This window comes from Lissotriton vulgaris, chromosome 2_1 (genome assembly GCF_964263255.1).
Source record: "Lissotriton vulgaris chromosome 2_1, aLisVul1.2, whole genome shotgun sequence".
Taxonomy (NCBI): domain Eukaryota; kingdom Metazoa; phylum Chordata; class Amphibia; order Caudata; family Salamandridae; genus Lissotriton; species Lissotriton vulgaris.
The window spans coordinates 16,136,419-16,159,764 of record NC_141687.1 but is presented as its reverse complement, the minus strand read 5'-3'; the positions used below and the strand labels follow the sequence as shown (position 1 = coordinate 16,159,764).

At 52.4% G+C, this 23,346-nt stretch overlaps 1 protein-coding gene across 1 annotated transcript in view; it reads left to right on the top strand.

Moving 5' to 3' along the window:
• LOC147729472 (unconventional myosin-X-like) overlaps positions 1-23,346 on the top strand; it is a 763,954-nt gene that overhangs the window by 611,110 nt on the left and 129,498 nt on the right. The window contains exons 25-26 of the mRNA XM_086954339.1: positions 9,623-10,447; positions 14,583-14,706. Coding sequence (XP_086810465.1) covers positions 9,623-10,447; positions 14,583-14,706 — 949 coding nt within the window. The remainder of the gene's footprint in view (positions 1-9,622; positions 10,448-14,582; positions 14,707-23,346) is intronic.

The window sequence follows — 23,346 nt, the reverse complement described above, 5'->3', positions numbered from 1 at the left end:
TGTACAACTACTGCGTCTTAACCACGCATTGCTTTATCACTCATGCCTTTTATTATGATTTTTTTAGTGAAGATATGAATGGTAATGGGGTATGCCTGGCTAAAGTTATTAAGCCCCTCTCTCTCTTCATACCCCCACCCCTTAAAAACAACCCACCCTCCCCTAATCCCTAAAAACTACCCACCCTCCCCTAATCCCTAAAAACTACCCTCTCCCTGAGCCCTAAAAACAACCCCTAAAAACTACCTTGAACCCCCTGAAAATTATCCAGAACACCCATCCACCCCTGAAAACAACCCTGAACCCCCACCCCCCTGAACACTACCAGAGCCCCCACCACCCCTGAAAAATACCCCAAACCCCCACCACCCCTAAAAACTACCTCCACTCCTGAAAACGACCTCAAATCCCCCTACCCCTAAAAACTACAGTGACCCCCAACACCCTTTAAAACTACCCTGAATCCCCACCACCCCTGAAAATGTCCCCGTACCACCACCACTACTTCAAACTTCCCCAAACCCCCACCACCCTATAAAACTACCCCGAACCCCCACCACCCCATAAAACTACCCCAAACCCACACCACTCCTGAAAACTACCACAAACGCCCCCCCCCCCTTCAGACCCGGCCCCAGCCCCACTTACCTGTCCATGTCCGCTTCCCCACGCTCCTTTTCTCCCGCCCATTCCGAACACTAGAATGCATTCGCTTAGAACATGCATGTGCGTGGTTATAGCAAAGTCATCATTCGGGCAAGCGGGGGTTACTCTTGCAGCCTTCCAGAACTCGTAGCTCTAGCCTCGTTGTTCCAGATGTTTCCCATTCAACCTTATATAGGCGACATGTTTCTGCCCTATAGATAACCCAACCAAGGGTGCAGGGGCATTCTTCAGGACTAGTTATTATAGTCTCTCGGTAATAAAAAACTAAAATTATAAACCATAAAGTTGGCCTAAAGGTGGTAAGCCAACTGATACAAACAGTTGCCCATAATCTCCTTGTTTGTGGGGGTCCAACGTCGTACCTCTGACCGGGATATTCAGCTCACTCTCAAGCCTAAGTCGGCCGCCTAGATCACAAAACTTCTGAGAGTCTCTGTGTCCTTGGTCTGCATGCCCAGCCATAGGAGTCACCATGCATGTGCACGCCTACCGAATGAAACGGGGGTTTCTTTTTAATTGCTGATTTAACATGGTGGACAACACTTGGGGCCAGATGCATCAACAATCCATTTTGCGATTTCCTAATTGTGAATTCTTGCGATTTGCAATTAGAAAATCGCAAAATGGAATGCATGAAAGTGTTTTTAATACTTTCTGCGATTCCTAAGGGATCTCAAATGACCTAACTCATCAATCAAACAATCAAGAGTATTTGTAAAGCGCGCTACTCACCCGCTAGGGTCTCAAGGCACTAGGGGGGGAGGCTGCTACTGCTAGAAAAGCCAGGTCTTGAGTTTCTTCCTGAAGGAGAGATGGTCCTGGGTGAGTCGTAGGTGAGTGGGGAGGGTGATCCAGGTCTTGGCCGCCAGGTAGGTGAAGGATCTTCCTCCGGTGGTGGTTTTGGGGATCCATGGGAAGGTGGCGAGGCTGGCAGAGCAGAGCTGGCGGGTTGGCGTGTAGAACGTGAGGCGGTTGTTGAGGTATTCGGGGCCCAAGTTGCGCAGAGCCTTGTGTGCATGGGTGAGGAGTCTGAACGTGATCCTTTTGCTGACGGGGAGCCAGTGCAGGTCCCTCAGGTGGGCGGAGATGTGGTTGTGTCGGGGGATGTCCAAGACGAGTCGTGCTGAGGTGTTCTGGATGCGCTGGAGTGGTTTCTGTAGTTTGGCGGTGGTCCCAGCGTAGAGGGTGTTCCCGTAGTCCAGACGGCTGGTGACGAGGGCCTGGGTGTCCGATTTCCTGGTTTCAGTGAGGATCCTGCGGAAGATCTTACGGAGCATGCGGAGGGAGTTGAAGCAGGAGGAGGTAACGGCGTTAACTTGCCTGGCCATCATGAGAGAGGAGTCTAGGATGAAGCCCAGGTTGCGTGCGTGGTCCGTGGGCTTGGGCGGGGGGCCCAGAGCAGGGGGCCACCAGGAGTCGACCCAGGCGGAGATGGATGGGACGAGGATGAGGACTTCCGTCTTGTCTGAGTTCAGTTTCAGGCGGCTGAGCTTCATCCAGTCTGCAATGTCTTTCATTCCGTCCTGGAAGCTGGCTGTGGCGGAGGTGGGGTTGTTGGTGAGGGAGAGGATCAGTTGGGTATCGTCAGCGTAGGAGATAATGTTGAGGTTGTGCTTGCGTGCGATGGCTGCGAGGGGGCTCATGTAGATGTTGAAGAGGGTGGGGCTGAGCGAGGAGCTTTGAGGTACGCCGTAGATGATCTTGGTGGCTTCTGCGAGGAAGGGCGGGAGACGGACTCTTTGGGTTCTGTCGGAGAGGAAGGTGGTGATCCATTCCAGGGCCTTTGAGGGTGGTCTTGGTGCTGTGGTTCGCTCGGAATCCGGACTGCGATGGGTCGAGGGAGCCATTCGTCTCCAGGAAGGCTGTCAGCTGTTTGTTGACAATTTTCTCGATGACTTTTGCAGGGAAGGGGAGGAGCGAGATGGGGCAGAAGTTCTTGAGGTCTGAGGGGTCTGCGGTGGGTTTCTTCAGGAGGGCGCTGATCTCTGCGTGCTTCCAGCTGTCCGGGAAGGTGGCGGATATGAAGGAGTTGTTGATGATGTCCCGAAGTATGGGTGCGATGATGGAGTCTGCTTTGTTGAAGATGTGGTGTGGGCAGGGATCGGCTGGGGAGCCCGAGTGGATGGTGTTCATCGTGTGGGTGGTATCTTCCGTGCTGACCTGAGTCCAGGCGCACATGGTGGTGGTGGAGGGTGTAGGTTCGGTGGTGGGGTACGTGTTGAGCGCCGAAGCTGTCATGTATGTCGGCGATCTTATGGTGAAAAAAGGTGGCCATAGAGTAGCAGAGGTCTTGAGAAGGCGTGATGTCGTTGTCGCTGGCGTTGGGATTGGAGACCTCTTTCACGATGTTGAAGAGTTCCTTGCTGTTGTGGGTGTTGTTGTCCAGTCGTTCTCTGAAGGATGACCTTTTGGGGGTGAGGATCAGCTGGTGGTTTTTGCGGGTGGCGTTCTTGAGGGCTGCCATGTTATCCATTGACTGGTTGAGGCGCCAGGCTTTCTCGAGGTCATGGCAGGATTTCTTGGAGTCTTTGAGATTGTTGGTGAACCACGCGGCTTTCTTGCTGTTGAGGTTGCTGGAAGGGTTTTTCAGTTGAGCAAGGGTGTCGGCGCAGTCGGTGATCAACTGTGTGAGGTTGCGGGCTCCTTCGTTGGGGTCCGTGGTGTTGGTGGGAGGGTTTAGGCTCACGGAGGTGGTGAGTTGGTCGGTGGTGATCTTGCTCCAGCATCTTCGGGGGGTTTGTTGAGGGCGGTGGTGGGTCGTTGTTTCCTGAAGTTGAAGTGTACGCAGCTGTGGTCGGTCCAGTGGAGCTCGGTGATGTGGCTGAAGGAGATGTGGTAGCTGGAGGAGAAGACCGGGTCGAGCGTGTGGCCGGCATAATGGATGGGGGTGTTGACCAGTTGCTTGAATCCGAGGTTGGTGAGGTTGTCTAGTAGGGCAGTGGTGTTGTTGTCCTGGTCGTTCTCCAGGTGGAAGTGGAGGTCTCCTAGGAGGATGTAGTCGGGGGAGGCGAGGGCGAGCGGTCTGATGAAGTCTGCGATGGCCTCGCTGAAGTGTGAGCGTGGTCCTGGGGGTCTGTAGATGAGGGTTCCTCTGAGGGTGGTCTTGGGGTCTGTGTGAATCTGGAAGTGCAGGTGCTCTGCGGTGGCAAGGGTGTCGTCGGTGTTGATCGTGATGCGGATAGTGTTTCTGTGGGCGATGGCGATGCCTCCTCCGGTCTGGTTGACGTGGTCCCTCCGGATGATCTTGTAGCCGTCCGGGATGGTAATGGCAATGTCGGGGGCTGAGGAGGCGTTCATCCAGGTTTCCGTGAAGGCGACGTCTGATGCCGTTTTGTCCAGGAGGTCCGATAGTTTCACGGCGTGCCTGTGGATGGAGCGGCTGTTGGGCAGGATGCACTTGAGGATTGTTGTTGTTGGCGGCTGTTTTGTCTGGCGCGGTGCAGGACCGAGTGCAGGTAAAGTTGCAGGCTTGGCAAGTGAAGGCTCCTTGGGTGCGTTTCGGGGTGGCTTGGTAGCAGGCAGGATGTGGGCCGGTGTTGAGTGCGTGGAGGGTGGCGGCGTCATAGCTCAGTCGGGTTGGCTGGCTCTGGCTTGCTCTGGCGGGGTCAAGGGTTTCTGGAGCTGGGCGCGGTCTGGGCGTAGACGGTCTTGCCTTTGGCGCGCAATCAGCGTGCCCGCTGCGCGTGGCCGCTGCGCGTACACGTTGTCCCCGCCATTTATGGCCAAGTGGGAGGGAGGAGCAGCTGGGAGGCGGGAGCGGGGCGGCGAATGGGGAGCGGGAGACAGGAGAGGGGGGCGGGGCCACAGGAGAGCAGCGGCAGGGAGCAGATGGGGGAAAAGAGCAGGAAAGCGGAGCGGGTGAGAGCGAGGGCAAGCCTGGGCAAGCCTAGAGATCGGGGCAAGCCTGAAGAGCGAGGGCAAGCCTGGAGAGCAGGGGCCCTAAGGAGATGGCGGCAGCAAGAGGGCTAGGCAAGCAGCGGCATTAGAATCCGGGCACACGGGGGGCCGTGCGGTAGTGGAGTGACCAGGTCAAGGGTCACTCATGAATAATAATGAGGTAGGTCGCAATTTGCGACCCCCTAAGAATCGCAAAAATCACGGGGATGGTGGGCTGCTGGGGTCAGCAGACCTCTTTGTCCGTGATTGCTTTTAAATAAAGCAATCTTTTTTTTTTCTAAAGCGGTTTGCTTTACAAAAGAGAAAATGCATTTACAGACATTCACAAAGCGGACCCCATTTCCCTTTGCGAATGGGTTACCACCTACTTGAAGTAAGTGGTAAAATGCGGAGGTTTTGCGACCGCATTCAATTCGCAAAACATTCATGCATACCAATGCGATTCGGTATTAGGAAGGGACGCCCTAATTACGCCCCTTCCTAATAGCAAATCGCAAAATAGGGTTTGCTGCATCAGAAAGGCATTTTTTTGCATTCGTAAACACCTGATTGCAAAAAATGCATGGTGCATATGGCCCTTGGTGCGGTAAATATAAAATACTATTTTGATCGCGCTAAAATACATTTGTGCAGGTAGTTGGCGGCAAAACAGATGTAAGAGCCCCTCAAAGAAATTGCAAATAAGTAATAAAATGACAGTGAGGGGTAAAGGGAAGCAATGTTAAGTGGGTGGGTGGGAATCAGAAAAATAAAACATGTTGTGATGTAAGTGATAAGGAATGAGGGGGAAACCTTACACGAGGAAGAGAGCATCACAGAATGCAAGAAGTTTGCCAGAGGAAAAAGCACACAAGAGCAAGCAGCACACAAGGGCGAGCAGCGCGGATCGCGAGTCCCTGATGAGGGAGCGAGCTGGAAAACACATGCACTGTCATGAAGAGCTAGACAAAAAAATAAATAGTAGTTCACTAAGAGTTAACTGTTGAAGGGTATTAGTCAGCCAATCAAAAGCATGGTTAAGAGGCTGTCCTTCAGGGTGGGAACAAACAGAAAAAGAGAAAAGAAGCAGGAAATGAGTGACAATAAACCAACCAATGGAAGCAATGGACGGGCTCTAATTCCACTCTTAAGTTTTGGGAGAGTCCTCAACAGATCCTTCACAGCCGGACAGCAAAAGCTACTTGAAAGACTAAACCTACATTGACTTTAGAAGGCCAGTGAGAGCCCCAACTGGTCTTACCCTGAACCGTGTCTGTGTCCCACATCTGTCTGCCTAAGCTACACTAGCTCAAGACTTTCAGAATAATCACAGACACTGTTAATGGGCCATCTTTGACTTGGGCTGAATCCCTGCTCATTCTGGTTGCCTGCATGTGAGGCTATTTTGCTGATTTTCAAGCCGCTATAACACAGTGATTTGTCTCATCTGGTGCCCAGACATGTTGCAGACGAGTTCAGAGGGAAGAATCGCTCTTGTATACCTGATGCATTGGTGCTTCGGCATGAGTATCTCTGCTCCAGTCTCTCAGATGGTCAAGCTGCAAGGCATGACAACCCAGGAGGTTGAGTCCAGACGGCTGCAAACCCATAAAACGAAGTCCCAGAAGTAGCGTCACCAGGGCCGGACTGGCCATAGCGGGCACCGGGCGTTTTCCCGGTGGGCCGCTAGGGTGGGGGCCAGTTTTGGGCCCTGGGGGGCTGTTTTTTGTTACCCGGGATCAGCAATAGCGGCCCCCTGTAACAAAATCGGCCGAAACCGGCCCTCGCAAACTGCTCGGCTGCACTCCCCTCACCCCTGGGGGAACCAGCTGAGCAGTTTGCCAGGGCCGGATTCTGTTCCCAGTCCGCCCCTGAGCGTCACCTAAGACCTACCTCTAGAAATGAACATTAGTTCTGCATAAGTCAAAGCTAGTAACTTCAGGTTGCCACAAGTGAATTGTAATCGATCATGAGCCCGCCATGAGCTGACGCATGCCCACGATGAGCTGACGCATGCCCACCATATGCTGACGCATGCCCACCATATGCTGACGCATGCCCCTGTGAGCTGACACATGCCCGCCATGATCAGACGCATGCCCACCATGATCAGACGCATACCCGCCATGATCAGACGCATGCCCCCATATGCTGACGCATGCCCCCATATGCTGACGCATGCCCACCATATGCTGACGCATGCCCACCATGAGCTGACACATGCCCACCATGAGCTGACGCATGCCCCCCTTGTGAGCTGACGCATGCCCCCCTTGTGAGCTGACGCATGCCCCCCTTGTGAGCTGACGCAAGCCCCCCTTGTGAGCTGACGCAAGCCCCCCTTGTGAGCTGACGCAAGCCCCCCTTGTGAGCTGACGCAAGCCCCCCTTGTGAGCTGACGCAAGCCCCCCTTGTGAGCTGACGCAAGCCCCCCTTGTGAGCTGACGCAAGCCCCCCTTGTGAGCTGACGCAAGCCCCCCTTGTGAGCTGACGCAAGCCCCCCTTGTGAGCTGACGCATGCCCCCCGTGAGCTGACACATGCCCGCCATGATCGGACGCATGCCCGCCATGATCGGACGCATGCCCGCCATGATCAGACGCATGCCCGCCATGATCAGACGCATGCCCGCCATGATCAGACGCATACCCGCCATGATCAGACGCATGCTTGCCATGATCTGACGCATGCCCCCGTGAGCTGACGCATGCCCCCGTGAGCTGACGCATGCCCCCGTGAGCTGACGCATGCCCCCGTGAGCTGACGCATGCCCCCGTGAGCTGACGCATGCCCGCCGTGAGCTGACGCATGCCCGCCGTGAGCTGACGCATGCCCGCCGTGAGCTGACGCATGCCCGCCGTGAGGTGACGCATGCCCGCCGTGAGGTGACGCATGCCCGCCGTGAGCTGACGCATGCCCGCCGTGAGCTGACGCATGCCCGCCGTGAGCTGACGCATGCCCGCCGTGAGCTGCCGCATGCCTGCCGTGAGCTGCCGCATGCCTGCCGTGAGCCGCCGCATGCCGTGAGCTGCCGCATGCCCGCCGTGAGCCGACGCATGCCCGCCGTGATCAGACTCATGCCCGCCGTGAGCTGACGCATGCCCGCCGTGAGCTGCCGCATGCCCGCCATGAGCCGACGCATGCTCGCCACACCCACAGGCCTTCAACCCTCCTGATGATGAAGGCACTCCTGGGATACAGAAGAAGCTTACGGCTCCTGGTATCTCCTCCTTAGAGTGGACCCTTGTATGGATGTCAATCCACTACTTGCCTCTACGCCTTCCTTTCACTGACTTGCTCCTCTCCTCAGGAGGCAGGGCAGTTTCCTGTTCCGGGTCACGACTGAGAAGCTTCCTGCTAGATCCCAGGCCTGGTTCTGGCCATAATGGGTCAGAGCAGCCAGCGGAGTCCAGTCCAGAGCAAGCCTCCATCCGAGCTGGGGCAACAAGTCTCATTTTCAGCCCAAACGCAGTCCCACTGCTTGCGTCCTTTGTCTAGTGTTTATCTGAGAGCACTAGCAGGGCAGCCAAACCAAAAACGTCCTTTCAAAATGTCAACTCTGCTGCATTCCATCGAGAGCCTGTCTTCGTGGGCTTTTTATCTTGTTTCAGAGAATTCTGGAAGAGAAGAGGGGCTGGTAGCGACTTGTCAAAAATTGTGTATGAGCTCTGACCAAACTGAAGTATCCAAAGAAGTGATGGATGGATGTTTGAACTAATATCAGCCACTGGTACATACTTGGCCACCTTCCCGTCCATCGTTATTTATCTCTGACCTATGGCAGGGTCTCTCATGCAAGGGTGCTTGGATGCTGCACAATGCCCAGCACAGCACTCTCGGTGGGAGCTGCAAGCGTTGAACATGGACTCATGGCCTGGGGTGTCTGTCATTTCACCCTCACAGTAGGGGAGTCTCTAGGAGCGCGCCCCTCAGACAGGAACAGGGAGGGAGCTGTGTCCTTGGAGGAGATCCTGGCTCCACCTGTAGGAACAGCGGCCTCATCCGCTTCGAGGCACCATTTGCCCCAGGTAAAGTCTCGCAGCACATGTGAAATGTGCCGCGGATCACACCTTTGTGAGTAGCTGCTATTTTTAACACTGTACTTATTCTAACTCGGTCAGCATCATTGAACGGGGGGAGTCGCAGCCGCTCTTAATTCTAAGCGAGGTTATTGGCACGCGGGTCCCTACATTGATTATTGCTGAGCCCCAGAGAACGCAAAATGCAGATGTGAGAGTCACTAAAGGTCCCAATCGTCAGCCCAGAGGTGCCCCCACCAGCTCTCGATAGACACAGATCTTGCCCCCGAGTACTGCTCTCCCACCCAAGGTACAGAGCAAGGATGACCCTCTTCAGAGCAGGTCCCTCGAGCTTTGAACTCTCTACTGATGGACCTCAGGGTTTTCCTTCCTCTTGTTTGGAAAATTTAAGTCCAGGGGGCCTGTGTGCGCTGGAGTTAGAAGACCAGCGCCAAGCCACCCGGTCGAGTATTGGGGGCTTTACAAGTGTAATCATAAGCTAGACTAGGTGGCAAGGTCGTACGGTTGCAAAATTGTGTGTGCCTAGTTATTTGGAAAAACACAAATTGTAATGGTGCTCCAAGGAGAAGACATGGCCACCATAAACTCCAACAGGGAGACCACGCTCCAGACCATCATTTATGAGGTCCCGTGAGAAAATACAAGGGTGATCAGTCAGTCAGTACACAGTACCTGAACAGTGTGTGGGAAGCAAGGACTTGATATAGGGGGGTCTGAATATATCCATATAATGCTAAGGTCTAGTAGAACACCCCCTCATTACATACACTACACAGAAGTCAGCTCCTTGGACGCCTGGTTAGTCCTTAGCTTGATACGGCAGCTCGGTGGTCTTCCTTGTCCATGGGTGAAGCGAGTGCTAGTAAAGTTCATGGGGGGATTGATACCGAAGACCCGAATAAGCCGTACTGGGTCAGGCTGACACAGCTTATTTTGCAATGATGAGTTTGTGTTGGCAGAGCCACACACGCTGACAGGCTGTGGCATTGCCCCCTGTTGTAGGCAGAGCTTCTCACTGTCTTACTCTGTCTTTGGTTTCCAGGAGGAGCTGAGCTGTCAAGAGGAGGACGTCGCTCTGCAGGAGGAGGAGAAGCGTCAGATGGACGAGATCCTGCGGCTAGAGATTGAGATTGAGAAGCTGCATCGGCAGCAGGAGGTGGACGGCGTATCCATTGCTGGTAATGACGTGCGCAACGAGCTGTCGCGACAGCGGGAGAAACAGATTCAGCATCTGGAGAAGGAGGCTTCACGCGTCGCTCAGGAGTTCCTGGAGCTCCTGGACTTTGGCAACCTGGATGAGTGTGTCCATAGCCTGGAGCACTCGTTGTCCAATGAGGGAACACTCAACATGGACCCTGCTCTGCGGGCACCTCTGGCTGAGTCAGAAGAGGATGAAGGGTTCCCTGCCGATGAAGAGGGCACGCAGGGCACCAACCTGGTTCCTTCGGATCAGTACAGCACTAGAACCAGTGAGAACTACTCGGAGGAGGACATATACATGAATATTGCGTTCCCACCACCACCTGATTCGGTGGCCGAGGACAGCCCAGCAGACCATCGGCAGACAGGACTCTCAAACGCAGAGAGCCTATTGGATGGACAAGATGTTTACAGCGCTGCTTCTGAAGGCTCGGAAGGGATTTACAACCTCGTGTCGGAGACCTTCAGCAGTGGCGAGGAGATGCTGGAACCCATCTACAGCCTTCCTCCAGACGTTGAGTCTGATTACGACCATGATGACTTTGATGATGCCCTGGCCAGCTCGGGCGATGGTGCCAGCTCTTTTGACGGTCACCTGTTGGACGAAGAGCTTCTGGAGAGGCCCAAAACCTCAGCCATTGAAAGCAATCGATACAGCCTGGACTCGGTAGGTGACCACCACGTCGTCTCCTTTTACACCATGCTGGGATACGTCATGTCATTCTGTTTGTGTTTTATTTCATAGCATCACTCTAAAGTCAGATTTAGTTCAGATCATATTTGTAAAGTGTTACATCATGTTATGTTACTTTGTGTTACATTGTGTTTTGGGACTCATTATACTTGTGTACTACACCAAACAAAGGAACTGCTTCCTTCCGTCAAGTCCGAATCACCAACTTCTTCATGGTTTCTCTAAACTTTGACCAATTCGGTGCTTCTTAGGGGCTTATTTACAAGACCCCTGCGCCGCCGGTGCATCACTTTTTCCCATATTAAAAGTGACGCATCGGCAGCACAAGTGTCTTGTAAATAAGCCCCTTCTTTTTCAGAGAATGTTTCCGACGGAGCTGTCTCCCGGTGGAACCCCCACTGATGTGGGACCAGCTGATAAGTTTCAGTTTGGAAAAGTTGATCTCAAACAGCGAGTGGAAAGGGAAGGCACGGGTGCAGAGCTCGGGTATTTTGTGCCGCACAAAATAAGTGGATGGAAAGGCTTGAATTATTCTTCACTGCTGGGCATTGACCTACGTAGCATTCCATTCCACTGTCTTTTTACTTGCCCAAGTCATCACAGATGGAGATTAACTGCAAGAACTTCACCTCAGCTCACCTCAAAGTGGACACCCCACCTGAACTGTCAGGCCATGGCCCTCTGAAGGGCGACGCGAGCTGATCCTCACTAGTGCGGTTTTGTTTGAGCCTCAATGGCCCAGTCCGCTTCAGACAATGTAGTTATGAAGTCCAGACAGATTGTTGAGTTCAAGATGGTTTATTGACCCCACCAGGAGCAGCCAGCATGCTGCTCGGCCCAATCAGAACAGTGGCTTTTCTTGAGGGTCACTCAACATTCCGTAGTACATCATAATGCAGAAACATTCTACTGGCAAGGCTTGTGGTGGAAATGGCATACACAAGAATGGATAGTAAACTGGAATCCTACATACTTCCATCTGGGCCATCCAGGACAACTGTTAGGACTTGCTTAACACTTAAGTGTGTAGGCCTTTCAATGCTAAAGTAGGCCTGGGGGGAGTAAAATTCAACTCTGAGCGCGGAGTTTGCAGCGTTTTTCACACTCCATCCTCCGCATAGTGCATGGAGTTCCGAAAAATGCAACATTTTTCCCCGCTCACTCCCTCACACATGTTAAGTTGGTGAGCACAAGCGAGGAAAATCTTACTCCAGACCGCCTCCTAGAGAGATTTCTCAATACGGGCGGTCGCTGATGGCGGCTACCGCTCACGCTGGGAAACCTTCCGTTCGCGTTGAGGAAGCTGCCGCTCGAGTAGAACATCTACTCAAGCGGCAGAAAGAAGCAGCACCCTTTTGCGCTGCACTTGGTGCAGTTCACACTGATTTTCTAGCACAGGACAAACACCCAGCACTAAAAATCAGCATGAACGGCACGACCTAACGCACTCCGCCGCTTACAGAACTCCACATAGCGTAATGGAGATTTTTGGTTACTTCGCGGAGTTCCACCATGCAGAACCCCGGGAACTCCACCCAGGCCTAGTGCTAAGTAAGCAATTTCAATTCCATTTTCAAAGTGATGGTGAGTGTGACAGTGCAGAGCCCACAGTCAGCATCAGTCGAACTGAGGCACTTCAGGGCAGAGTTTAGAAGAAGGTTTGCCACGAGCCCTAAACAGGTTCCATTACATTAGTCCAGCTGAGGTGGCGTGGCGCTGAGGTGGCGTGGAGCTGAAGTGGCGTGGCGCTGCGCTGAGGTGGCGTGGAGCTGAGGTGGCGTGGAGCTGAGGTGGCGTGGCGCTGAGGTGGCGTGGCGCTGAGGTGGCGTGGCGCTGAGGTGGCGTGGAGCTGAGGTGGCGTGGAGCTGAGGTGGCGTGGCGCTGAGGTGGCGTGGCGCTGAGGTGGCGTGGCGCTGAGGTGGCGTGGATCTGAGGTGGCGTGGATCTGAGGTGGCGTGGATCTGAGGTGGCGTGGATCTGAGGTGGCGTGGAGCTGAGGTGGCGTGGCGCTGAGGTGGCGTGGATCTGAGGTGGCGTGGATCTGAGGTGGCGTGGATCTGAGGTGGCGTGGATCTGAGGTGGCGTGGCGCTGAGGTGGCGTGGCGCTGAGGTGGCGTGGCGCTGAGGTGGCGTGGCGCTGAGGTGGCGTGGCGCTGAGGTGGTGTGGCGCTGAGATGGCGTGGCGCTGAGATGGCATGGTGTGATGCTTAGATGGCATGACGAGATGGCGTGGGGCTGAGATGGTGTGGTTTGGTGCTGAGATTGCTTGGCGTGTTGCGGAGTTGGCGTGTTGCGGAGTTGGCGTGTTGCGGAGTTGGCGTGTTGCGGAGTTGGCGTGTTGCGGAGTTGGCGTGTTGCGGAGTTGGCGTGTTGCGGCGGTAGCGTGGTTTTTAATGCCATGCTTCATGCTCCCTGGAGAGCTTGGGAGACATCCTCAGCAGTTGGACAACGTGTGGCGTTTAGCTGTCCCTTGAGTGCGGGAAGGCATTATATACAAAATACATCTCTTACCGCCATAGAGTTTACCCACCTTGTCTGACCCCTCATGACTGTGGTTGGTGTTCGCAGCCTCTCTGTAGTAACATTGTGTTCTGTGGTAGACATGAGCGGGAGTTTAGACTGCGTAGCTCCTCACCCCCGGATCCCTGCGCTGGAAGAGGATTGCTTCTAGGAGACACTTGAATCACATGGACTTTGAGGAGGAGCAGCCTTGGTGTGAGTGGCCCAGGCTGGGGGGAACCTGTGGGTGGGTGAAGCATCTCCAGGCACAGACCATGGCTCAAGCTTTCAGGGACTGCAGTCATTCCCTCTAGAGACTAGAGGGTCATACCTCAGGAGCAGGACAGCGTTCCGGTGGGAGGGTATGCAGTTTGTAACTACTGTCCCCCCTGGACTACATCGCATTATAATGGTATTACTACTGTGAAGGACATATTTTTACAACCCCATACCATGCTGTGCGTTCTCGCTGAGAAGGTGTGCAATTCCAATTCATACATAGGGCAGTGGACTGTTACCGCTCAGACTGTGAGTACGTACTAGCTAAGGTTCCACACACACAATTGTTGTAAGTTGTTCCCACTGAGACGGTGTATGATTCCTGGTTACACTTCCACATCCAGGTATCTCTCTTCCCATTGGTCGGTGTGAGGGGCCTTTATTCCTGGTTACACTCCCACCCTGCTTCAGGACTGGACCAGTTTCCAGTGGGAAGGGATGCACTTCCAGTCCACCCTTACTCCCATCATCTCATCCCTACGATTTACTCGCAGGATTCCAGCCAAAGCCCAGGAAAGGAATCAGAGACTTGGCTACTTAGAGTCCCAGTCTGAGTAGAGTCTGTGTCTGGAGAGCCATCTCTAGTTCACCCACCATACCCTCCTAGTGGCATCGTCTTCAGTAAGTTTGATTATGAGACCATCTCGTTAGAAGCACAGTTGACGAGACAATAATATACAGTAACGCCCTACTGTCAGACATTCAGCTGATGAAACAGGACAGTGTGTCACTGAGACACTCCTGTTGGAAGCCCAGTTGGAGAATTTATATAGTTTAGTAATGAGACCTCTTGTTAGAAGCAAACTCAGAGCGACACTGTGGTCCGGAAATGTGTCCCTCATTTCATAAACTCTTTCGGTGAGTCTGAGTAAGGTGGTGATGTCTTCCCCTTGTTAGAGCATGCGAGGTGAGAGCAGATAGCCCGGCAACGAGTCCGTCTCATTCCATTGCATGCAGTGAGACGGTGTGAGGCTGCATCGAGAACCTCTTAGAGGCAGACATATTCACCTCCAGCTCGAAGCTCTTTACATCGGACAGGGCAGAGATGTCTTCTGATCACACAGGAGTTGAACTTTGTGTTAGTAGCTCAGTGGTGAGACAGTATCTATAAGTTTCTATAGTTACGAGGTCCCTAGGTGAGATATGATGTTGTCTGTGAGAACTCGTTCCAGAGAAGCTGCTGACGTGGGATGGATGTGAGCCTGGACATGAGATCAAGAGCTTTATCCAATGTCCTGTGCGTGGGAGTCAACCACAAGCCCGTCTTTTTGTCTGACAGGAGTCTCAGAAGTTGATGGTCCTTTTCTTTTCTTCCTTCCTTCACCTCTAGTTCCTGGACAGTGAAGAGGAAGTCGACGCCCACATCGACACAGATGAAGAATTGTCCAATGGGCGAGTCACTCTCTTCAACGGATCTGGACCCCCCTACTTCCACAGTTACCTCTACATGAAGGGTAAGATCAGCAGAGGTGGTCTCGCCTCAACACTGGGCCGCCACATGCAGGGTTGAACTGACCCACAGGGCAGTCGGGTAGTGCCCGATGGGCTGTTCCAGCAGATCAGGGTGTGGGCCAGTTTTGCAGTTTGTGGGCCTGTTTAATGGCCAGCTGAGAAGGTTTTGTCTGTTCATTTCCCTGCTATTACAACAAACGTTGCCTGCAGCAGGCACAAGGGCATGCACTCTCCTATTCCTTGCAAAATACCCATGCAGCATGTCTTTACAGATTCGAAACAAGCCTGATTTCCAAGGGTGGGCCATGTTTTCAGATATCTAGTTCGCTAATGGGGGGTCCCCTTTCATTTTGGTGACTGAACCTATTTTTTGACCCTGTCTTCCATCCCCGAGCCTTCTCCCATACCTTTGAAACTTTTTATGGTAGGCAGGTTGAATTGCCAAAACAGTGAATATTTTGACATCTTTGATACCCTGCATTATGAAGGAGCGAGAGCGGCGGTGGGGGGGCACACACTGTAGCAGAAGGAGGTGATGTCCAGGGAAGCATCTGAGGGTCCTGCCTTATTGGGGGCTTCACTTTAAGATGCTAGGGTGCCCAGATTAAGAGCATAAGGCAGCAGCACGAAGCACACAATTTGGAATATTCCGCGGTGGTTTAATCTTGAAGTGTCCCTATTTATTCACGTATAGGGGTGTGGGCAAAAACGAGCTAAAGTAACCAGATGAAAGGTGTTGAGCTTCCACTGAACCGTGAGGTGCTGGTTGGGAAGACTCCGCCACTGTGATAGAGTGCAGATCTGCTAAAATGACATCCCGGAAGGATCAAAGGCCATTGGTCGCTGTTCTCCTATTGGAAGCGAATGGAGCTCAGAAACTCCGACAGAGAACTAACTATGAAAATTGTATGTTTATCCCATAACTTAACTCCATGGCATGATTTTCTATGCGTAAGCTGGCATCCTCTAAATGGCAAAATGAAGTACTCCATCCAGAGCGCCCCTCTGGCCCCACGGATGTATGGATTTCAGCTCAATAGAAGTACTTCAGTAGTAGTAGTAGTAGTAGTAGTAGTAGTAACTGAGCTTATAAAGCGCCTGGTTACACTAGCCAGTGTGTCCCGCGCTGTACCGCTGAGGAACCCATCCTGGCCTGTTTCTATGAGGCACCCACTCCTGCGCACCCCAAGGTGAAGCCAGGCATCCTTAGCGATTAGGGCCGGTGTGGCCAGTACTAGAGCAATTCTGCCTCTCGAGGCCTCTCCACCACACCGTGCACACTCCTGCCACTACCCCTCTGGCTGAAAACCTCTACATTATGCACAGCTTCTCTGTTCCAAACCTATAGAAATTAGGGAGGTAACAAAGCTAGTCAACAAGTCATGGCATCAAACAGAGGATCCTCGTCCATATTCCTTCTGCTACATTTGTCGTAGCGGACATCACCAAATTGGTAATACATGAGCTGCAAACAGAAGTGTTCTGGGGCCTCACAGTTCATCGGATTATCACTCTACTGCTGAAAAAGATGGCTGTTGATATCTATCCTTCAGCACCTTGGTTTATCCTGGAAGGAGAGGGGACAACAGCTGCAAGAGTCAATGGAAGGGAACACGGTCATCTACAACCAGCAACAAGAGTGCAACCCTTGTCTGGTACTGACACTACTCTGGTCAGACATGGCGGTGCTCCGCGCTGGCAGTCCTGGGAGGTAGGCTGCAGTCATCTTTCTCCATCTCCTCCTCACAACATCCAACAGGCAAGACCTAAACTGAGGGCTTCTCAGGTGTATCTAGCATCAGCTCAAATGCTGTCCTCTTCTTCGTCTCCAATTAGCTTTAGAAGGATTGAGTTATCAGAATCTCCTGCAAGAAGCCTACGGTGGGGTTTGCCACCTTGACTCTCTGTGGCCGTTTTATAAATGACTACACCAGGATCTCATAAAGTCTCCTCAGTACAGCGCTCGCAGAGGCTCAAGAGTCTAAGTACTCAATAAAAGATTGAACAGTGGTCAGCGGTCTATGCTTCTGCATACGTTCCGTATCGTCTATCTACTTGACTGGAGTTCACTCGAGCCATGTGATGGCATGGCTGCGTGTCTTTAATGTAATCTATTTGATGTTCCCAGAATAGTTAACCGACACACTCCAGATAAATCAGAAACAGGCTGGCAGATTATGCATGAATCTGTGGAAATGGGATCATGTGAAGGCCACGCGGAAAGCATCACTTGATTGATTTCCAGGCGCTGGGCTTCATGAGTGAAGGTTACAGGGCCCAGGACAGAAGATCAAGAACGGACCTTTCTCGATACAGCAGCAAGGAGCCTTCGTATAGCCAGCTCCTGCTGGATCCACCAGATCTCTGTGCATCTCGTGGCGGCTCTTTCTTATATTCGATATCCGCGCACAGATGGTGGTACCATTATAGTGTGATCACATCATGCCAAGGGAGAGCCTCGCCGTACTAGTGAGAGCCAGTTGAAGCTGTTACATTGAAACGTTTAGATAAAAAGTGTAAACGCATTGCAGTATTGCAGATGGAATATTGGCGGTTGAGGAGTGGGGTGCGTTCATTTGCTTCAGATGTGACACTGCACGTGCACGCTCAAAGTCACTGCAAACACTTAAGTAGTGAAGAAGAGCGAAGGATCAAGAGTAGCCCTAGGTTTCTTACTCTTGTCACAGGGGTGCAGCGTGGGGCGATGATGCTCAGAGATCTAATCTCCTTCCGGATTAGTACATATGCTCGAGTCTACGGTAGAGGAACACAGTGTGTGTCATTGTGGGAAATCTGGTAACGAGAACAGTCCATGAGGTGGGGGCGGCTAGAGAAGAGGAGCTGAGGTGAGGACATGGACGTGTTCCGTCACCTGCTGTTGTTGGAGAAATAAATACAATTTACCAATAAAACTGGGATTGAAGTCTGTTTATGGCTCTTGAGAAGGACCAGTGGAGCAGTAGATGGCATAGACATGCTCTGTGAAAGAGAGAGAGAATTTTCATCACGGTAAGGTAAATGTGGCATCCTTTGTCAATTCATGGAAATGTGAGTTAGGATGAAACATCTGGATGACCTTGCAGCCCTTAGTCAGGCAGTGAATAATCTGTGTAGCTCCACCTGAACATTTCGTGAAAAGGTCAGGCGTCAAGGTCAGGGCTGTTGGCCAGGGGGCGCATGTAGTAAAGAGCTTTGGCGAGAAGGGGAGCCTGAAATCAGGGAACTAAACCTGGTATCTTATGCAGATCTGTGATTGATGGACATATTTTTGCTTTCTGCATGCAACCCTGCAGAATGCAATGTCGACTCCAGGGCCAACTGCGTCATAACCATGTGATCTTGGACACATAGGGTTAGGTGTGGTCGAGCAAGTCGTTCACTCTAGAGGGGTTGAGTAAGACGCTGATCCTCCTCTGCTGTTCTTAGCAGCTCTTCAGATACTGCCATGAATGTGGGGGTCTTTTTTCATCCACCAGCCTAAATCCATACTGTTGGCCATATAAAATGTCCTGGCGCTCACTGCATTATTGTAGTTGGCTTCTGGTCTCCTTCCAACATGCAAACCTTGATGGGAACAACGACGATGGGGTGGCAGCTGGCCATGCTCCCGTCATCTCTGCATTTTATGTTTAGTGGAGCGAGGATCTGCTGTTTATTTGTGTTCTTTGTTGGCGTCACATACAGCAAAGAGTTCAGTTACATTAGCAGCAGGGGCGTTTGTGCCCCCTCACTGGGCTTCCAGGACCTGATATATGTTGAGCTAGTGATGAGCAGAGGTACACACTTCTTTATTACTGGTTCAACTGCTGTAGACTACAGCATAGAAGGAGTTAATTATGATGATTCTGAGACTATTGTGTGTTTGAGTGAAGGTTATACGCAGCCAAATAGAAGCAGGTATTGATGGTGATTCTAACTAATGTGTGTGTTTGAGTGAAGGCTGTACACGATGGAATAAAAACAGTGATGGTAATTCAGAAATGTTAGATTTGGGGGTCTCTCAAATTGGCAGAGGTAGGTACCTTTGACCAAATAGGGACCCTTGCGTCTAGTCAGAGTAAGGGGGTACACTCCTAAAATAACCCCCTTGGTAGCTTGGCACGAGCAGACCGGCTTATCTCAGTGGCAGTGTGTAAAGCATTTGTGAACACATACAGTAACCCAATGGCAACACTACAGATGGACACCACATAGGTTGTAGTATATAAATAAGTATTTTTATATAGAATTAATACAAGATCACAAATGGCAAAAATCCACAATACTGTTCTTGAAAATGGTAGAAAAAGCTTAGTTCTCCTTAGGTGTAAAATGCGACACTTTGAGTTCAATGTACATTAGGATGCGTAATGCTATACAACGAAAGTTTTGCAGGGAAGGTGATGCGTCGGTTTCTTACACGCAAGAATGGTGATGCATCAGTTCCCTACTGCTGTGTAGGGGATGCTTCGGTTCTTCTCTGCTTGGGGAGGTGATGCGTCAGGTTCTTACTGTGCTTCCGTGGCGCTGCGACCCGCAACACCGTGATGCGATGAAGATCCTGTGCAAAGAAACAAAATGGCGTCTTCTTGATGCGACACGATGCGTGCACGCCCAACGGCCGTGCGGCGACTCAACGATTCTTCTGAGCCGTGAAAGGCCTTGCGACAAGCTTCTCCGGTGATGCGAAGGCATCTGATGCAACGGCGACCCTCTTTTCCGGTGATGCGAGGCCCTTCGGCGATGCAATGTGACAGAGGCGTCACCCTTCTTAAGTGATGCGATGACAGCGGCTGCCCCAGCGACACGTATCTCCGATGATGCGACGGAGTCTGCTGCGACTGTGACACTCTTCTCCAGCGATGTGAGGTGCTTCAGCAAGGCGAAGCGGCGACACCTTTCTACAGCGACACGGCTGCGGCGGCGATAGGCTTCTTCGTGAGTCGCGCTTCCAGCTCCTTGCGACACTCAGTTCCTCAGAAGGTGCAACACAACAGCAGACCCTTCAAAATAACTCTTGGGGAGCTGGTTGGTGAAGTCTGTTGTCCCTGAGACTTCATATGAAAAGTGGGAGCCCACACTCCTGGGTTCCAAGACCTGTCTTGTGTTGTGGCTGCTCACCAAATTAATAAGTGGAGCCAAAGTAAAGAAAGAAAGCTTTCTTTCTTGAGTCCCCTTACTCACCGGAGTTTCCTCCCGGTGACATGCTTCATCATTGGGGCCATCCCAGTCCTCTACGAAAAGGGGCGTGCTGCGACTTGCGAACTACGTAGGAGCACTTAGTTGTGAAGGACTATGTGTGGTGCAAAAGTGTAGTGGGGTGGAGTGGGTGTAAGTGGATTAAAAATACCGTGCTAGTGGGCCTCAATAATTTATTCTGCTCCTAGGTTAAATTAAAAATGGGGTTTACACTGTGTTCCGACCAACTATGGAGGTAGGATCAGTATATGGTCAACATGTTTCACGCTACCCCTGGCGTTTCTTCAGGACCATACAGGAACCAGCCCTGTATATGCCACTCCTATACACCTAAATTAAGGGTTTTAAATTAATTAATTGTAAAAAGATTTCACAATTGTTAACGCTGCTCAATATAGAAACATGCGTGGTTCAGAATACATACGTTGTTGCTTATTGACGTATGTTTTACTCATTGATGAACCTGTAAGAAATGACAGAGTTAATGGCACCTCACCCCTTCCTCAGGCCCATCGGGTACAGGTATATCCTTCATGCCGCACGATTAGAGTTTATATCTATGGTGCAAATTGCCCCACATCGGTGCGTGCAGGCTCTCGGGTCCGGTGCATAGTGAACATAATACACACAGAGTGTTTGTGGCGTGAAATCACACATAAAAAAAGACACACGACTTATTGTGACTAAGACAATAAACATACACTACAAAAAAACATATATAACAAAAAAGATTCTCAATATTTACATTTACGGGTGCCTAGACCTATGTTCAGCCATCGCAGAGGAATGAATCTTAAAAACTACTGTCTGTAGTCTCCAGAGTCCTGCAGCACGATCGCCCCACCCTTATCAGCTGGTTCCATAGTCATCTTGAGCCTTCTGCTTCATCCCACTCTTTCCTCTCGTCTGTCAAGTCTGACCGGTCCTGCAATGAGTGTCTGAACTCTTGCGCATTTGGGGCCAATAAAAGTGGGCGACAAGCCTCTCAAAGGTCTTGTCCTGCCCCAAATGTCCTGCTAACGGCACATCATGAGCCAGCACGCAGGCTGACCCAGGTTCAGTAACCTTAGGCTCAGTATACAGATCATTCTCCCAGCAGATCCAATGTGATCCAGACTGATCACCTGCTGCCTGGTCTGCAGCCTGCTGCCACAAACCCACAAGAGATGGGCACTTCTTCTGCTCCGCGCAGAACTCTTCCCTGGAGGGTCCTCCTTCCGGCTGCCAATGGGTCAGCTCAGGCAGGTCTCCCAGTTCAGGTACATGTTCCCCTGTGGACCGTGGGAACTTTAGGGGCCAGTTTCCCACACCCCCTGCCTCTTCTTTTTAAGGCAGGCACCTGGGCCCCCCTCTCAGGATCCAGGTCCTCTTGAACACCCCTACTGGCTGCCATGGACTGTGTGGTCACACACGCCCAGTCAAGCAGACGTCTCCAAATGAGCACTTCGCTCCACCTTAGCCCAAGGGGAGCTCTGCAAATCGTTCCCTAACAAACAGTCAACAGGCATGACGGGCCTCACAGCTACTTGAATAGTACCTGAGTTCACATTTGTGAACACATACAGTAACCCAGTGACAACACTACAGATGGATACCACACAAGTTGTAGTATAAAAATAAATATTTTTTTATAGACTTAACACAAGACCACAAATGACAAAAATCCACAATACTGTGCTTCAAAAATAGTAGAAATGGCTTACTTCTCTTTAGATGTAAAATGCGACACTGTGAGTTCAATGTACCTTTGGAGGCGTAATGCTATACAACGAAAGTGTCGCAGGGAAGGTGATGCGTCGATTCCTTACTGTTAGACGGACCGGGAGGGTCGGCCGAGATTACGGGGAGAGGTCTCCAGGGAGAGCCGTCTCCAACGACTGTACAGACAAGTAACTTCCCCCCCACAGATGGACACCACACAAGATTGAAGGTTAACGAGACTTTATATGCAATTCTTAGGTTACGTTGGTATGATACAAGGAGGTCTGGACTCAGGGGTCCCCTCGATTCTAGTCTTTGGTTGAGGAAAGGGGTAGCGGGACAGTCTTAGTTACCAATGAGTACAAAATAGCTCTCAATCCTCGAGCTCGGCGTTCTAGATGATCGGGCCGTGGAGGAGCCAAGCAGGTCCCGAGATGGATGAAGAAAGGACGACGGTCCGCGGCGGAGCCTGCAGGTCCCGGTGGAAGATGACGGTTACAACGGTCCGCGGCCACGCCAGCAGATCCCGACGGCGATGAAGGATGAAGGTTACGACGGCTGTGGCAGCGCCAACAGGCAGGACGATGGTGCACAGGACAGAGCTACGGCAGCGCCAGTAGTCCGTCCAGGATGAGTTCCTCTTTACGTCTCTCGACTCCAAGATACAACTGCCTTCCTGCTCTGGAGCTGCCCCAGTTATAGGGCTGGTGTGCTTTGATGTCCGGACCCTCGCACTTGGAGGTCGGGAGGTCCGGGATGAGGGAGTCCAGACACCCAGCAGGGGGGTGGAGCCAGCGCCCGGGGAGGCGATGGGCGAGCGGCACTGGGCGGGGGAGAGCCATCGGCACCTCTTCCTCCCATTGACTTGCCAAGTAGCCCGCTCACCTCCTGGGTGGAGGGTGGTGCCGGAATGTCTGAGGCCGGGCTAGGCCCCGGGTTGAGGTCGATCGGGGGCCAGGCGGCCTCGTGGTGAAGTGTCCAAGATGGCGGCCCGGGCTGGGCGCGTGGGCCGGCAGTGGATCGGATCCACGAGGTTAACGTGCTCGGGGGCAGGGGTCCCTGAGGGGACGGAGGACGTGCAATGGTGGTGTGTGGTACTTGCGTGACTGGGCTCGGGCCTGGTTGAGCCGGGGGAGAGCGGCCCTTCGTGTGGCCTGTCCAACATGCGTCCCCCCCCAGCTGAAGGCGGGGAGAGTTACCCATCCTCTTGGGGACTCTCCTCGTCGAGGCGGAAAAACCGGGACAGGCCATCCGCGTTGGCGTGGTCTGACCCAGGCCGGTGTTCGACTGTGAAGTCCATACCTTGCAAGGAGATGGACCAGCGTAGCAACTTTGGGTTTTCCCCCCGCATATGCATCAGCCACTGCAGGGGTCGGTGGTCGGTCTGCACCCGAAAGTGGGTGCCAAAAAGGTAGGGCCGGAGCTTCTTGAGGGCCCATACCACAGCGAAGGCTTCCCTCTCTATGGTGCTCCAGCGTTGCTCCCGTGGTAGGAGTCTCCGGCTGATGAAGGCCACCGGTTGATCAAGGCCTTCGGTGTTTACTTGAGACAGGACCGCCCCAATGCCCTGGTCGGAGGCGTCCGTCTGGACGACGAACTCCCGGCTGTAGTCTGGGGCCTGGAGCACAGGAGCGGAACACATGGCGGCCTTCAACTGTTCGAATGCCGCTTGACACTCTGGGGTCCAGTTCACCTTCTTGGGCTGATTCTTTGACGTGAGTTCGGTGAGAGGCCCCACTATGGTACCATAGTCTTTCACGAAC